The sequence below is a fragment of the Pseudopipra pipra genome, chromosome 23 (assembly GCF_036250125.1).
Source record: "Pseudopipra pipra isolate bDixPip1 chromosome 23, bDixPip1.hap1, whole genome shotgun sequence".
In the NCBI taxonomy this organism is placed as follows: Eukaryota; Metazoa; Chordata; class Aves; order Passeriformes; family Pipridae; genus Pseudopipra; species Pseudopipra pipra.
In genome coordinates, this window is record NC_087571.1 from 3,242,602 (window position 1) to 3,256,530 (window position 13,929).

The window sequence follows — 13,929 nt, forward strand, 5'->3', positions numbered from 1 at the left end:
TTTATTTTCCTCTATTTCCCTGATGTCAGAACTAAAATAACATGGGAAAAATTGTACCTGCAGGAAATTAACTGTGATCTGCTTTGTATATACATCTCTTGAGAGACTCCTTACAAGAGCATGTGGTGACAGGACAAGGGGGAATGGCTTCAAAGTGTGAAAGAGTAGGTTGAGATTAGATCTTAGGAGGAAATTCTTCCCTGTGAGGGTGGGGAAGGACAGGAACAGGTTGCCCAGAGAAGCTGTGGCTGCCCCATCCCTGGAAGTGTTCAAGGGTGGAAGCAGGGGTAGAACAAGATGATCTTTAAGGTCCCTTCCAACCCAGGCCATTCTATGATTCTATTATTCTAAATTTTCTTGTTCTAGACAGAACTTAGTGATACCTTTCTGCAGAAAAATGTCCCTCTGCAGTACATGGAACTGCACTAGATCTGGAACTAAACACCTCAAAGAGGATGTGCCTGTTTGGTCCTTCAAGAGATAAATAGCAGATTTTTTCCCCTATTAAAAACTGAGAAGCTGCAGTTGATTCCAAAAGGCTTTATTTATTTAAAAATAAGCAAAAATAACAGTGTGTCAGAGTAAGGGACGTGTGGCTGAGAATCGTGTGGGGGCGTGTTCGTGGGGCTGGGGTTGAGCAGGTAAACTTGAGAACTGTGCTGGTTGAGGAGGAGGCATCAGCAGGCTGGGGGGAAGCTGGGCTGCTCTCAGCTCCTTAATGTGGCTTTTCCTCTTCCAGGCTCAAGACAAAATCAAATTGCTCTGCATTAAAAAGACAGAAAAAGCCGTGAGTGGAACTTGCAGGTTCTGTCTCTCCCAGAGGGAACGGCCTCAGGAGTCCAAAGGGGGTTCTTACCTTGTGTCAGTGGTTGGATGGAAAGACGTTGCCTTGTGAAGAGCATCATGTCCTTCAGGGGCCCCCCATCTGCTTTGTGTGCCAGGTGGTGAGCCTTGATCTCCGAGAGGGGGATGAACCTCTTCGTCATCCGCACAAACTGCACGTCCACCTGGGCAGGGTGGGCAGCAAAGGAGCAGGGTTGGGGAGGGGTACAGCCTCCAGATGGCACATAACATCTTTGGAGGGGATAAAGGTTTAAAACCGAAGCAAATGACTGATGTGCACCACCTTATCACAGCCTGAAAGCTTTTTTCCTTGCCCGAGGCCAAAAGAACTTCCAGGTGCTTCTGGCAGGTGATCTGCTCACATGGATTAGCACTGTGCAACAGAGTGTGCATTCATCTTGTCACAGACAACAACAAGTCAGATGTGGGATGGAGCCAGCCCATGATCAGTCCCTTCCCTACAATTTAACGTGCCTCAAAAGCACAGCTTTGTTTGCTGGGGACTGAGATTGGTACTTAAAGATGTTCATTTTCCTAACCCAGAGTTCTGCCATGCAAGGAGGCCAGCTCTGCACCCACGTAAGGTTGGAAAATTTAGGGAGATACATTTTAGCAGCCGTCTGGTGGGGATAGGGGGAAAGACACAGAAAATAGGATTGATTTTCTCTTGAGAGAGAAAAAGGCAGCTAGGCCAGGATAGAAGACCAGGATTTGCAATATGATGCAAAGAGGCTTCTCCCTTCACTCAGTTTGCACACAGAGCTTGGAACAGCTGTATTTAGTGCAGTACATTACCATGGACCATTTGGGGTTCTCCTTTCTGCTGGTGGAATCATAGTGGGGATCCTTCTGATCAAACTGTGTGTGATCAGGGTAGGCCTCCTTTACAATCTGGAGCAGAAAGGGGAGAAGAATGAGAGACAAGTTCCCACCAGTTTAAAACAACTGTCAGCAAAGGGTATGAAATCCCCTTTGAAAAAAGCTGTGACTAGACACAAGGAATAATCCGAGTGCAAAAATCAGCCTTGGTTTCCCTGGGCTCCATTCTAATGGTGAGATGTGTTTCCCTCACATTTCTTGGGTCGAAGCACTGCAGAACACTCCAGCTGTCAGTGAAGCATCACCTTCTGGAGATCAGTGTGGCAGGAAAACATGCAGCAAAAAAACTGGGTAGGTGATGATAGTCCTTGTGGTGAGTTGTGCTCTTAGAGAAAAAGCTTTTCTGTGCCCTGGGTTTTATATTAATGCCTTGTGGGCTCAGCTGAACTTAGTGAGTCAGATTTGAATCAGAGTGTGGAGCAACACTTGGCTTGGCTGGGAGTGCCCTGAAATGTCAGCAGGAAAACAGCACTGTGGTTCCATCTCTCTGGGGACAGATGCTTGAGTCAGCCCTGGACTGCTGAGCTGAGGTGCCCAGGGCTCATTCCCTGCTCAGACTGGACAACTCCTGCACTCCTTTGGTGCTGAGGCACAGGGAAGGAGTTGTTGGATAACCCATCCATTACTACTCCCCCCAAAACACAGACACACTCACCTTGACAATGGCCACAATGCCAGGCTCTTTACAGTTACTGTGGTAGAAGAAAGCCTGCTGCCCAATTTTCATGGCTCTCAGGAAATTCCTTGCCTGTCAGGGGCAAACAAGAGACTTTCAGCTCCTCCTATCAAGCTCTCAGGGCTTCATTACAAGCAGCCAGGAACAGGAACTAACAGCAAGAGAGGTAGATGTGCTTCAGAGCTACTCAGATTTTCCTACAGTTGTCATAGAGATGTTTTTGTGTTGGAATTAAAATAAGGAAAAACAAGGCTGAAGAGCAAGATCCTGTTGGTTAGAAAGTGTGTGGGAATTCAACAGCTCAGCCACCCTTGTTCCAAAGACTTAACTTGCTGTTAGCAAACAGGCAGCAGAGCAGATCATGTAGAGGGGGAAGCATATATAGCACAGGGATCATATCTAGTAGGGGAACCACGTGGAATTCCTTTGGAAGAGAAAGCTTTACACTGACAGGGCATATTTGGGCAAGTACAGACTTGCTAAAAGATGTCAATATTGACAGAATATTGACAGAATATTCCCCAGCCTGAATCTATCCCTGACCTAGAGGCAACTAAGGAGTTTAGACTTTAGACTTCTGCCAAAATGCACCTGTATAAACACACCTCAAAAGGAAATGCTTCAGGAGAGGGAACCAGTTATCTGTGGGGGGAGCCACCTTTTTCCTGGTGCTGTTCCAGTGACTCCATGTGCTTCTTACCTGGTAGTTTCTCACTCCATCCCAGCAGGTTGTCTGATTGGGCTGAGCTTTCAAGTCATCAACGCTGAACTGCCAAATGGAATGAAAATCAGGTTAATTCAGGAGGTGTCTGATCCTCACTGTGTCATTGTCTACGCTGAGCCTAAACATTTGCTGCTAGTAGCTCCTTCTATTATAATATGAACTTGACACAATTTTTTCTTCCCACAGGGGCTGAAGAAAAGCCTTTGCAAAGGAGGAACACTGCAGTGGTGTAAAGGCAGAGCCTGAAATAGATGCTGCTCCTGTGATGAACAGCCAAGCATCCTGAGGACCTGATTTCCTCTTTTATTACACGTATGAAACCCCAAGGCTGTCACCCTGGAAAAACACAACCTTACATCTTTCTATTTCCAGGAAGACAAACGGGTTTAGAGAAGGAAAAAGCAATCTGAGCTGTCTGGTCCTGCCCCTCTGGTCCCCAATGCTCTGGGCAGGGGTGACACTGCTGCTGTGCCCTGCTGAGTAAGGATGGGGGTCAGTGCTTACTTTCACATCCACCCCCTTCTCCAGCCTGCTCTCCGGTTCTGATTTCAGCAGCCAGTGACAATATGTGATCTTGCTTTCCTCCCCACCAGACTCAGATTCTTTTGTCTTCTTCCAGTTCTTCCATCCCGACTTGGAGCTCCCAGCTGGAGGTTTTGCAGACTTCTCTTCCTCCTCCTTATCCGAAGTCTCCTCCTCGGTTTTGGCAATTTTAGCATCAGGCTCTTTTTTATCTTAAGAGAAAGAAACAAACCGTTCAGGTAAAACACATTTTGTTTCACATTTTTCTGCAATGACTGGTGCTAAAATATTTTTAGTTGTTTAAGCTGGTTTCACCTGACTGCAGCAGAGGTTTGGTGCACCCCAGGTGTTAAGGGTAAGGTAGTAGCATTATGCACCAGTGATTCTGAGTATTTCTAATTTGCATCTGAAATAAGTATATTTTTGTGTGTGTGTGTGCAGCATGCACAAATGGAATTTTAAAGTCACAGTTAGTCATTAAAAAAAAAAAAAGGATAGACCATGTTGCTCACATGAAGTGGGTTGAAATTTTTTTAATTAATTGCTGAGAAATCAGCTGCAGGCAACAAAGCTGGTTTAGGTGAATCTGGTGAGTAACAGGAACATTCAGCAGAAAAGTAAGCTATTTCTATTCCTGTAGCTGGAAACCTTATCTTAAGCCTTCACTGAGCTACCTGTTCAGAAAGGATTCATATCCCTTGTTTCTTCAGGACCCAGGCAAAAAAAACCCCCTCAATTATTAAGAAGTGATTAAAGGGTAAGAAGGTGGTTATTTGTTAGAGTGGATCAAGCAGATGAGTGGCATGGATGAGCCAACTGTGAAATTTTTTTCATCTTACACTTTTAACACCACATAATGGTGCCTCCAGTGCAAGGTTTTTGCTTTTTCCTTTTCCCATCAGCTTCCTGGCACTACACATACTCTGACTGGCCATCTCTAACGTGTAGGACCTGAAAGCTCTTCATAAATGGGCATGAATTACATATTCCTAACCAGAATATACATCACTGTCCTTATCACACAGCCAGCAGACTTGTCTCAGTCTCGCCTGGGTGCTCAGCCCATTCTACACAGGAAATGCTGTCTGTAAGACATGTGGCTCTGAAAGGCAGACGGTTAATTCGGCTGCCTGTAGTTTCACTACAGCTTGGAACCTCAAATGAGAGATGCTAAATCAGTCAGGATGTCAGCACAGACCTGCTACTGCTCCTTTGTCTCTCTTTCTGCTCGGCCAAGGCATCTCTGGTCTCTTTGAATTATCTTCGCCTGACGAAGGAGAGAAGGAGGAGGAATTAAGGAGGAGGAATTACTGCGTATTCAGGCAAGCTGGGAAAAGTAGAGCTGGCTGAGACAGAGCTGTAGGGAGAGTGGAGAGCGAATAAATCTTTCCCTGAGCTCAGCCACTTCCTCTATCAGTGTGAATGCTGGCAGGGGCTGGGGACCGCGCCCTGGGCTGATGGACACCAGCAGCAGGGCTGGATTCCTGCTCCAGAGCCGCTGGAGAACAGTCCCGGAGCCGCGTGGGCTGAGCCAGAGGGGCTGTGCCTCTGGAAAAGGGAGAAGCGCTTCCCTGCGGAGCCCAGCCCCGCACCGGGGGCTCCGGCTCAGCCTGTTGCTCTCCGTGCACTGAAGTCCCTCCGGGAATGTCTCCCTTTGCAGACGTCAAACCCCACCCGGACGCGTTTCCGCGTCACCTGCGCCAGGTGACCCTGCCGTGGCAGGGGGGGCTGGACCGGATCATCCCCAGAGGTCCCTCCCGCCCCGCACAATCCCGTGCCAAGCGCCGAGCCGGGCGGCCCATCCCCTGCCCCCTCTCTCAGCAGGAGTTCCGCGGCTCTGCGCTGGCCTCCTCCTGCCAGGCCGCCTGGCATCAACTTTTCCACCTCCCATGCCAAGCTTCTCCCCTCCCCTCTCTCCCTCCCCCTCTCCCTCTCTCCCTCTCTCCCACCCCCCGAGCCCCCGCTCACCGGCCGCGCCGCTCCCCGGTGCCGGTGCGGGATGAGGATGCTCGGGCTGCGGGAGGAAGCGGTGCCCGCTATGCAAACGCCGGGGCAGGGCCGGCTCCCCTAACTCCCTCCCCGCTCGGGCGGGCGGTGCCGGGGGCAGGACTACAGCTCCCAGCCTGCCCCGCCGGGAGCCGGGAACCGGGAACGGGGACGGCCCCGGCCATGGCCATGGCGTGGCGAGCGGCCCCGCGGGTGGCGGCCCGGCTGGCGCTGGGGCGGCGGGGGATCGCGTCCTGCATCGACCGTAAGGATCCGGGGATGCCCCGATCCCGGGGATGCCCCGATCCCGGCCCCGGCTCCGCCTGCCCGGCCCCCGATATCCCCCCCGGGGATGTCCCCCCGCGGCCCGGGGGGAGGCGGCGTGGGGGAAGATGGAGAGGGATCGGTGGTCCAAGAACTGTGCCCGCCTGGAGGGATGTGTCCATTCTCCTGCTCTTGTATCCCTGCTCCCTGTGTCCCTGCTCCCTGTGTCCCTGCACCGCCCGGGGCGATGCGAGCTCGGACACCCCGCGGTGGGTGGCCGGCAGTGGAGCAGTGCCCGCAAGGAAAGGTCCTTCACCCTCCCTGTATCTCCCTTACCTTTTTTAGACCCTTCCCGGCAATGGGACAGAACCCACAAGTAAACATCTTTCCCCATCCCTCTCCCCCCCTTACCTTTGTTAGAGCACATCTGCAAGGAAAGGTCTTTCCCTCTCTTTGTACCCCCCTTACCTTTGTTAGACTGTGCCCAGCAGTGGGACAGAACCCACAGGGAAAGGTCCTCCCACCTCCCTGTACCTCCTTTACCTTTGTTAGACCGTCAAGGTTTTCCAGGCTTGACAGTGAAATCAAAGAATATCTCAGAAAAGGGGGATTATAAAAAAGAAGGAAAGCAGGTTTTTTGCATGGGCAGACTGATAGGACAAGGGGGAGTGGATTTAAACTGAAAGAGGAGTGATTTAGGTCAGATGTTAGGAAGAAATTCTGGCAGAATTCCAGCTGGCACAGGTTGCCCAGAGAAGTTGTGGGTGCCCCATCCTTGGAAGTGGTCAAGGCCAGGTCAGATGGGGGTTGAAGCAACCTGGGATAGTGTTTGTTTTGTCCTAAGAAAGCCCCTCCCAAAGCCCCCTGATACTCCTGAGGAACGGAGCAATGGTCTCTGCAGCAGACCCTGAGCTGTTTGTATGAGTTAAGGGGCACTTTGAGGTATAGAAGAGGTGGTTTTGCTGCTTTCCCATAACTGACACATATTCCAATCTCTTCCTGCTTTTCCAGCATCTGTCGGACTGACTGAGGATCAGAAGGAATTCCAAAAAGTTGCCCTTGATTTTGCTGCCAAGGAGATGGCTCCTTACATGGCTGAGTGGGATGAAAAGGTATGACAGCCTTGGAGGGCTTGGACTGCTCACTTTTCCCTCCTTTAACATGTTGTGATCCTTGGGCCTCACCAAGGGGTTCCTGCAATACCTCCTTGGTGCTGTTGTGCCATCTGTAGAGGTGTTCATTGAAGCTGCTGCTGCAGCTGGGGTGGGAAATCATCAGAAATACTTTAAAGCTTTCCTAACCAGGCTATTCCATCGCCTGAAACCCAGATTTACTCCTGAAGGTGGAATGTGTCTGCGTAGGGAGCCACCTCTCCTTTAACCCACCTGGCCAGCTTACACTCTGCAAGGAGTGTGGGACTGGACTTGGTAGCCCAGGGGTACCAGCAGATTGAACTGATGATGAATATTCACTTGGGATATCTCTGCCTGCCCCAACAGGAAATATTCCCAGTGGAAACCATGCGGAAGGCAGCCCAGCTGGGCTTTGGTGGGATCTACGTGAAGCCAGATGTCGGTGGCTCCGGATTGTCCCGACTCGACACCTCCATAATCTTTGAGGCTTTATCAACAGGATGCACCAGCACCACTGCTTACATGAGCATCCACAAGTGAGTGTGTCTGCAGAGGGGTGGATGGAAAACACAGCTGCTCTGTGGGCTCCAAATCCAGCTGGAACAGCTTCCTGGGTGCTGCTCATTTAAATATTGAAATTGTGACCTCGAGTAGGCACATCCCTGTGAGGATCCCTGGATGGCAGTAAACAAATAGGCTGCAAGGGATGCCACCAAGAAGTAATTTTAGCTTTGTGGCATGCAAGATGGGATTAAGTTCTGGATTTTGTTCCCTGGTCTCCCATTTAAGCTGTCTATAGATAGTAACTTGTTTGGAAAAAGCCTTTGTGCACTGGCCATACTGTGACAGAGCCCAGAGGCACCACCTGATACCAGGGCCCTGTCCTACTTGTACAGACATGTCCAGGGACGGGCTCACTTGGCACTGGAAGCTGGAATGGTGATGCCTCCTCCTTCCAGGTGCAGTTTTCTAAGACAGAGTAGGGCTGAGCACTGAGGGGAGCACTGAGGCTGTTACTGCTGTCCCACAGGGCAGTGGGTCTGTGCTGAATGGCAGGTGATCTCCTGGCTTCCAGGACACCTCATTTTGCCCTGTTTTGAGGTGGAACAATACACTTTCGGGCCTCAGGGCTTATGGCTGAGCCCCATGGAGCTTTGCTCTGTTCAGCCAGGGATGTTCTTGTGTGACCTGCCTTCCTCCCAGGGCTGTGCTCACACCCTGTAAAGCTGCCCCTTCCCTCCCACTCCAGCATGTGTGTTTGGATGATCGACACCTTTGGCAGCGAGGAGCAGCGCCGCAGGTTCTGCCCATCCCTCTGTAGCATGGAAAAATTTGCCTCTTACTGCCTGACTGAGCCAGGTGAGCATCCTCAACCAGGAAACCACCTCCCTTCCTGTGCTCCTGACACAGTTTAACTGAACGTGAACATTGAACGGAGCTGGAGGTGAAAAGTTTCTTTTTGTGTTGATTTGGGAGGTTGGGGAGGGGCAGGTGGGATTGCTGAGATGCTCGTGGTACAAACTCAGGTGTCTCCTGAAAAGAATTTGTAGGTTCTGCACCCTCTGCTTCACTGGCTGCTTCCTTACCTCTCCAACAGGGAGTGGAAGTGATGCAGCTTCCCTGCTGACCTCAGCTCAAAGGAAAGGGGACACCTATGTCCTGAATGGCTCCAAGGTACCTCTTTGCTCCTCTTAAGGCTGCCTGCACACTGGGGCCTGGGTCTCACTGTCCTTTCCATCCCCTGCTGTCTCCTCTTCTCTGTGCACTCTCCCAAGGCAGGACGTGCTCTGCAGAGCTTTCACCGGAGCCCCTAAATTCCTCCTGGCCGTGGGGTCTTTGCCCCTCCACCTTTGTATCCCAGCTGCTGCTGCAGGGTCAGGGTTGGCACAGGAAAGCCACACTTGTCTCTTTGTGCCCTTCTGCAGGCCTTCATCAGCGGGGGAGGGGACACTGATGTGTACGTGGTCATGTGTCGCACGGGGGGCCCAGGCCCCAAGGGCATCTCCTGCCTGGTGGTGGAGAAGGGCACTCCAGGGCTCAGCTTTGGCAAGAAAGAGAGGAAGGTAAGAGGCTTGGCTTGCCCTTCCTCAGTGCTTGAGGGAAGTGCAGGACAGAGATCACAGAATCACAGAATTTAGGTTGGAAAAGACCTCCAAGATTACTGTGCCTGATGCCCAATTTGTCCCCCAGCCCGGAGCACTGAGTGCCACAGCCAGTCGTTCCTTGGACACCTCCAGGGATGGGGACTCCAAACCTCCCTGGGCAGCCCCTTCCAGTGCCTGACAACCCTTTCAGTGAAGAAATTCTTCCTGATGTCCAGCCTGAACCCTCACTGGCACAGCTTGAGGCCGTGTCCTCTTGGCCTGAGGAGCTTGCCTGTGCAAAGCATTTGGGATCTCTTCTTGGATGGGACTGGAGTCCCAGCCTGGCATGGCTTTACCAAGCCAAGTCCAGCTTTGGTGAAGTTTGCCAAATACCCATCCCTTTGGTAAGGGAAGGATTTTAGTCTCAGGAGCATGAAGGTTCATTGGATCTGTGCATTTTCTCAAATACATTCCAGTTTCCACACTGAGGACAAAGCACTCAGAGGCAGCTTGGCAATGACACCGAGGGGTTGAGTGCAGGCTGGGTGGTTCTCTGCAGGAGCTGGAGGTGTGCTGCTCTTCAGGCAGCTGGAAGGTGCTCTGTTTTTTCCCAGGTAGGCTGGAATTCCCAGCCAACTCGGGCTGTGATCTTCGAGGACTGTGCTGTTCCTGTTGGCAACCGTCTGGGAGCCGAGGGGCAGGGCTTCAGCATCGCCATGCAGGGGCTGAATGGAGGCAGGATAAACATCGGTGAGAAGGGCAGGGGTGAAGGGCAGGATCATCCTGATGCTCGTCTGAATTGGCTTCATATTCACCCTGTGTCCTTGGCTTCTCCCCCCAGCCTCGTGTTCATTAGGAGCTGCTCACGCCTCCGTCCTCCTGGCTCAGGAACACCTCACTGTCCGCAAACAGTTTGGGGAACCCCTGGCAAACAATCAGGTAACCCTTCCATCAGCTCTGCACCTCTGTGCTCTTCCTGACCCTGCTGAACAGGCAGCCAGAGGTGCCATCGCTCCCTTCTCAGGGTTTTCCCCGGAGAAGTCGGGAACACACTTTCCCTGCGGAAGGAAGCGCGTCGGGGCTGGGCGCTGCCTGGGGGTGGGGGAGCTGTGGTTCAGGCCCCTCTGGGGGTGCTGACCCCGTGCTCCCTGTGGCAGTACCTGCAGTTTGGGCTGGCAGAGATGGCCACGAGGCTGGTGGCGGCGCGGCTGATGGTCCGGCACGCGGCGCGGGCCCTGCAGGACGGGCGGGAGGACGCGGCCGTGCTCTGCTCCATGGCCAAGCTCTTCGCCACCGACGAGTGCTTCCTGGTAGGTCACTCAACCACCACTTGCTGTCAGAGCTTCTGAGGCCCCCCCTTGGTGACCAGGGTGGCAGGAGGAAGTTTGATGCCATAGAGACCCCGATCCAAGTGTGTTCACTGAGCCTCGTTTAGACAGAAGGACAGGGACCCGTTGGAGCGAGTCCAGAGGAGGCCACCCAGGTGATCAGAGGGATGGAGAGCACCTCTCTCACAAGGAAAGGCTGAAAGAATTGGGTTTGTTCAGCCTGGATAAAAGAAGGCTTCGGGGCAACCTAATTGCAGCCTTCCAGGACCTGAGGGAGCCTATGAGAAAGCTGGAAAGGGAATATTTACAAGAGCAGGTAGTGACAAGAGGGAATGGCTTCACACTGAAAGAGGAGGTTTAGATTAGGGTTTAGGAAGACATTCTTCCCTGTGAGGGTGGAGAGGCCCTGGCACAGGTTGCCCAGAGAAGCTGTGGCTGCCCCATCCCTGGAAATATCCAAGGCCAGGTTGGACAGGGCTTGGAGCAACCTGGGCTGGTGGAAGGTGTCCCTGCCCATGGCAGGAGTTTGGAACGAGATGAGCTTTAAGGAACATTCCAACTCAAACCATGTTATGATTTCAGGACCAGGGTGTTTTATATAAGACAGAGTTCTGCACCTGTGGATGCTGCAGGATCAGTCTCTCTGAAGTGCTTTCTCTGCTGCTTCCTAAGGGACTGAGAAGGGAGATGGGACAGGGAGCAGAGCATTTCTATTTTCAAAGGATAATTTCCATGTTGCACGGTGATCGTTCCTAGGTAGCAAGTGGTCTTTCCTAGACCACTGAAAAATACCTGATCACTTCGAAAAACACCTTATTATTTCCATACCTTACCAAAACGTCCCTGAAAAGAGAAAGCAAGAAGGGAGAGAAAAGCAAACCTGCCCCTTGACGCTTCCTAAATCAGTGTAATTTCGAAGCTACTGTGCTTTCTCAGCACTCTGTGTTTTTGCTATTATTGTGCTTTGTATTCCAAATTGACAGATGGGACACACGGAGTCGTGTTTCCATGGAAACCAGCGCCCTCCAGGCCCTTCCCTTGAGTGGCCGCCAGGTGGCGATCGGGCGGTTCGGGTTTGCATCCGCAAACCACAGAAATGCAGCAAAAAAGCGCCTTTTTCCCCTAAAAATACCCATTCCTGGGTATTCCCATCCCCGTCCCCGGGTGTTCCCGTGCAGTCCTGGACGCATAAATGTGAAACAGCACTTAGGTAGCGCGACACAGCGAGAGCAGCAGTGATGGGGGCAGAGAGCAGAGCTGTGCTGTCACACCACGGGTTTGGGAGATGAGACTGGGTGACCAGGGAAAAAAACAATGAGGCCGGGTTCCTGGGGTCTTACCGGGCTTCTGCCACTGCTGTGTCCTCCAGAAGTCACCTCAGCAGCGATGTTCTCCCCTTAGATCTGTAACCAGGCTCTGCAGATGCACGGGGGCTACGGCTACTTGAAGGATTATGCAGTGCAGCAGTTTGTGCGAGACATCAGAGTCCACCAGATCCTGGAAGGTAAGAGACACTCGTACTGCCAGCGACCTGGCAGAGGAGTCAGGAGAGAAAACCCCCTCTGGAGGCCCCCACCTTCCCACATGACTCCAGGATTCTTAGGTTGCAGAGTCCTGGTTTGCTCTGAGCATGAGGTGTCCTGTGTGAGTCCCTTGGCTGGGAGCTCTGGGTGTGTTGGAGCAGTTACTGTCTATTTTAAGAGCCTTACAGCAGAGGAAGATATTTAGTTGTCATGTTAGCAGTGCCTCTGTCCAGTTCCATCCCATTACTCCTCGTCACGTGATGATTCTCCCTAACAATTCCTTTCCTGTGATTCTGGTCTGTCTGCACCCTTTGACATCATGTCTCTAACAGTATCTGGCCTTTTCTAATCTCAGTTTGGCCTCCTCAACATTTTGTTTTTCCTCCTTTGAAATCCCTTCCCCTACAACCAGGGTATCTGATAAGGGACATCCTCCTTCCAACACTGAGTGGGCTTGCAGCCTTTGTGTGTGCTGTAAATGGTAAAGCAGAAAGCTCAGATGTTGGTATAAATCCAGTTCTGCTCGGTGCCTGGTGCCTGCACCCTCCCAATGCCCAAATAAAAGGCAGCACCACCATCTGATAAAAGGCAGCACCACCATCTGAAGCCTTTCCCAAGCAATTTTCTGGCACTTGTCAGCTCTGTTTTGGCCCAACACCTCCTAAATGCCACCTCAGCTGGTGGGAAGAGCTTTTCTGTGCTGTAAACTGCAGATCAGGGAAGAATTCCCTTGGCCTTTTTGGGGGGTAAAATATTGGATTATCTCTTAACTGCCTTTCCTTTCCAACCCTGTCCTGCCTGCAGGTACCAACGAGGTCATGAGGATGATTGTGGCCAGGAGTCTGCTGCAGGGATGAAGCCAAGAGCCATTCTCCAGCCTTAAAATCCCTTTGCCTGTTACAGCTCAGCCTGTTTCCCTCCCCTGCTCACCATCTCTCTCCCTGGGAGTGGAGAGGGGGATCCCCCAGTGGAAACAGTCTTCCTGCCTTATCCCGACGGGAGCACAGCTGGATGGCACAGCTGCACTCTGTGCCTGGCAGAGCTGCTGGCACCAGCCTGGACACATAAATCACAGTTGTGAATGCAAGGCTCTGTCTCCAAATCTTGCTCCTGGCCTGTTTGCCACCCCTCCTCTTTGGAAAGAGCAACACCAGACCTGCTGCTCACCTCTGCCAAGCCAGGACTGGAATGGGATCTCAGGCAGAGGTGCAGCCTCACCCCATGGGATCAATGAAATCTTTAGTTTGAGGGAGTTAATTGCTGTGCTTAAAAACCTGGGTGCTGACAGTGACCCACAGGAACTGCTCTAACCACCTGCAGAGTGCAGTGGCTTTTATCCCAGGAGCAGGATGCAGCATTCCCTCTCTTCCCAGCACACCTTTCCTGATGTCCCCCCCACTGCTTGTTCTCCATATTCCCACCAGATCTTGCTGCTTAATCTCCAAGAAGCCTTTGCAGCACAGAAGTGCAAATGAAACACGAAGGCTCTGCACAGAAATACTGAACTCTGTTGCCTCATTGCTGTGAGTGGTGTAAGGGAAGTAAAAATATATGTAAATTAAACTATTTTTCCCCCTCGGGTTTGGAATCAATAAAGCAATGATGGAAATGTTATTGGAGTGTCAACTGTGATGATTTTCTTCTGTGGTATTTCAGGTGTTTAAACAGAGCTATCAGGGAATTTTCGAAGTAGGGGTTGCAAAATAGTTCTGCTGGAGGGTTTTTTAGTTAATGTCTTTATTAACATCTTCAAATCAAACAGCTCCTTGTTTCTCTCAGCAGTACCTGGCAGGGAGGGGAGATGACAGAGCATTAGCAGCAGAATCATGGAATGGTTTGGGTTGGAAGGGACCTTAAAGACTATCTCGGGACACCTTCCACTAGAGCAGGTCTGGGCAAAGGTGTTCTTTGATGTCAGTGTTTCTGCACAGCAGGAGGCTGTTCCTGGCAGGCCCTGGTGTCTCCTC

General features: G+C 51.7%; 2 protein-coding genes across 4 annotated transcripts; one reads left to right on the forward strand and one right to left on the reverse strand.

The window, feature by feature from the left end:
• Window positions 1–525: 525 nt before the first annotated feature.
• THYN1 (thymocyte nuclear protein 1) lies at window positions 526–11,913 on the reverse strand. Of its 3 annotated transcripts, none has more exons than XM_064634679.1 (8): window positions 11,780–11,913; window positions 4,843–4,911; window positions 3,627–3,856; window positions 3,099–3,167; window positions 2,378–2,470; window positions 1,639–1,734; window positions 857–1,007; window positions 526–762 (listed from the first exon to the last, which is right to left on the reverse strand). In XM_064634679.1, exons 2-8 carry the CDS (start codon window positions 4,883–4,885, stop codon window positions 716–718), a joined length of 729 nt encoding a protein of 242 aa, XP_064490749.1. In that variant the 5' UTR covers window positions 4,886–4,911; window positions 11,780–11,913; the 3' UTR covers window positions 526–715. The 3 variants fall into 3 exon arrangements, with proteins under 3 accessions (XP_064490749.1, XP_064490747.1, XP_064490750.1); XM_064634677.1 differs by lacking the exon at window positions 11,780–11,913 and adding an exon at window positions 5,613–5,730; XM_064634680.1 differs by lacking the exon at window positions 11,780–11,913 and adding an exon at window positions 5,594–5,719.
• ACAD8 (acyl-CoA dehydrogenase family member 8) lies at window positions 5,775–13,576 on the forward strand. Its single transcript, XM_064634682.1, has 11 exons — window positions 5,775–5,895; window positions 6,906–7,006; window positions 7,394–7,563; window positions 8,277–8,386; window positions 8,625–8,701; window positions 8,953–9,090; window positions 9,726–9,861; window positions 9,953–10,050; window positions 10,269–10,421; window positions 11,841–11,943; window positions 12,767–13,576. The coding sequence occupies exons 1-11, from the start codon at window positions 5,814–5,816 to the stop codon at window positions 12,817–12,819; spliced, it is 1,221 nt and encodes a 406-aa protein (XP_064490752.1). The 5' UTR covers window positions 5,775–5,813; the 3' UTR covers window positions 12,820–13,576.
• Window positions 13,577–13,929: the final 353 nt, after the last annotated feature.

Excerpts from the sequence above, each read along its gene's own strand:
- THYN1 (XM_064634679.1), bottom strand. The coding sequence starts at position 4,885 with ATGCCTTGGCCGAGCAGAAAGAGAGACAAAGGAGCAGTAGCAG. Across the intron at positions 3,857-4,842 it reads AGACAAAGGAGCAGTAGCAG|ATAAAAAAGAGCCTGATGCT; the intron begins GTCTGTGCTGAC and ends CTTTCTCTTAAG. Across the intron at positions 3,168-3,626 it reads AGAAGGGGGTGGATGTGAAA|TTCAGCGTTGATGACTTGAA; the intron begins GTAAGCACTGAC and ends TCCATTTGGCAG.
- ACAD8 (XM_064634682.1), top strand. The coding sequence starts at position 5,814 with ATGGCCATGGCGTGGCGAGCGGCCCCGCGGGTGGCGGCCCGGCTGGCG. Across the intron at positions 5,896-6,905 it reads GATCGCGTCCTGCATCGACC|CATCTGTCGGACTGACTGAG; the intron begins GTAAGGATCCGG and ends CTGCTTTTCCAG. Across the intron at positions 8,387-8,624 it reads TTACTGCCTGACTGAGCCAG|GGAGTGGAAGTGATGCAGCT; the intron begins GTGAGCATCCTC and ends CCTCTCCAACAG.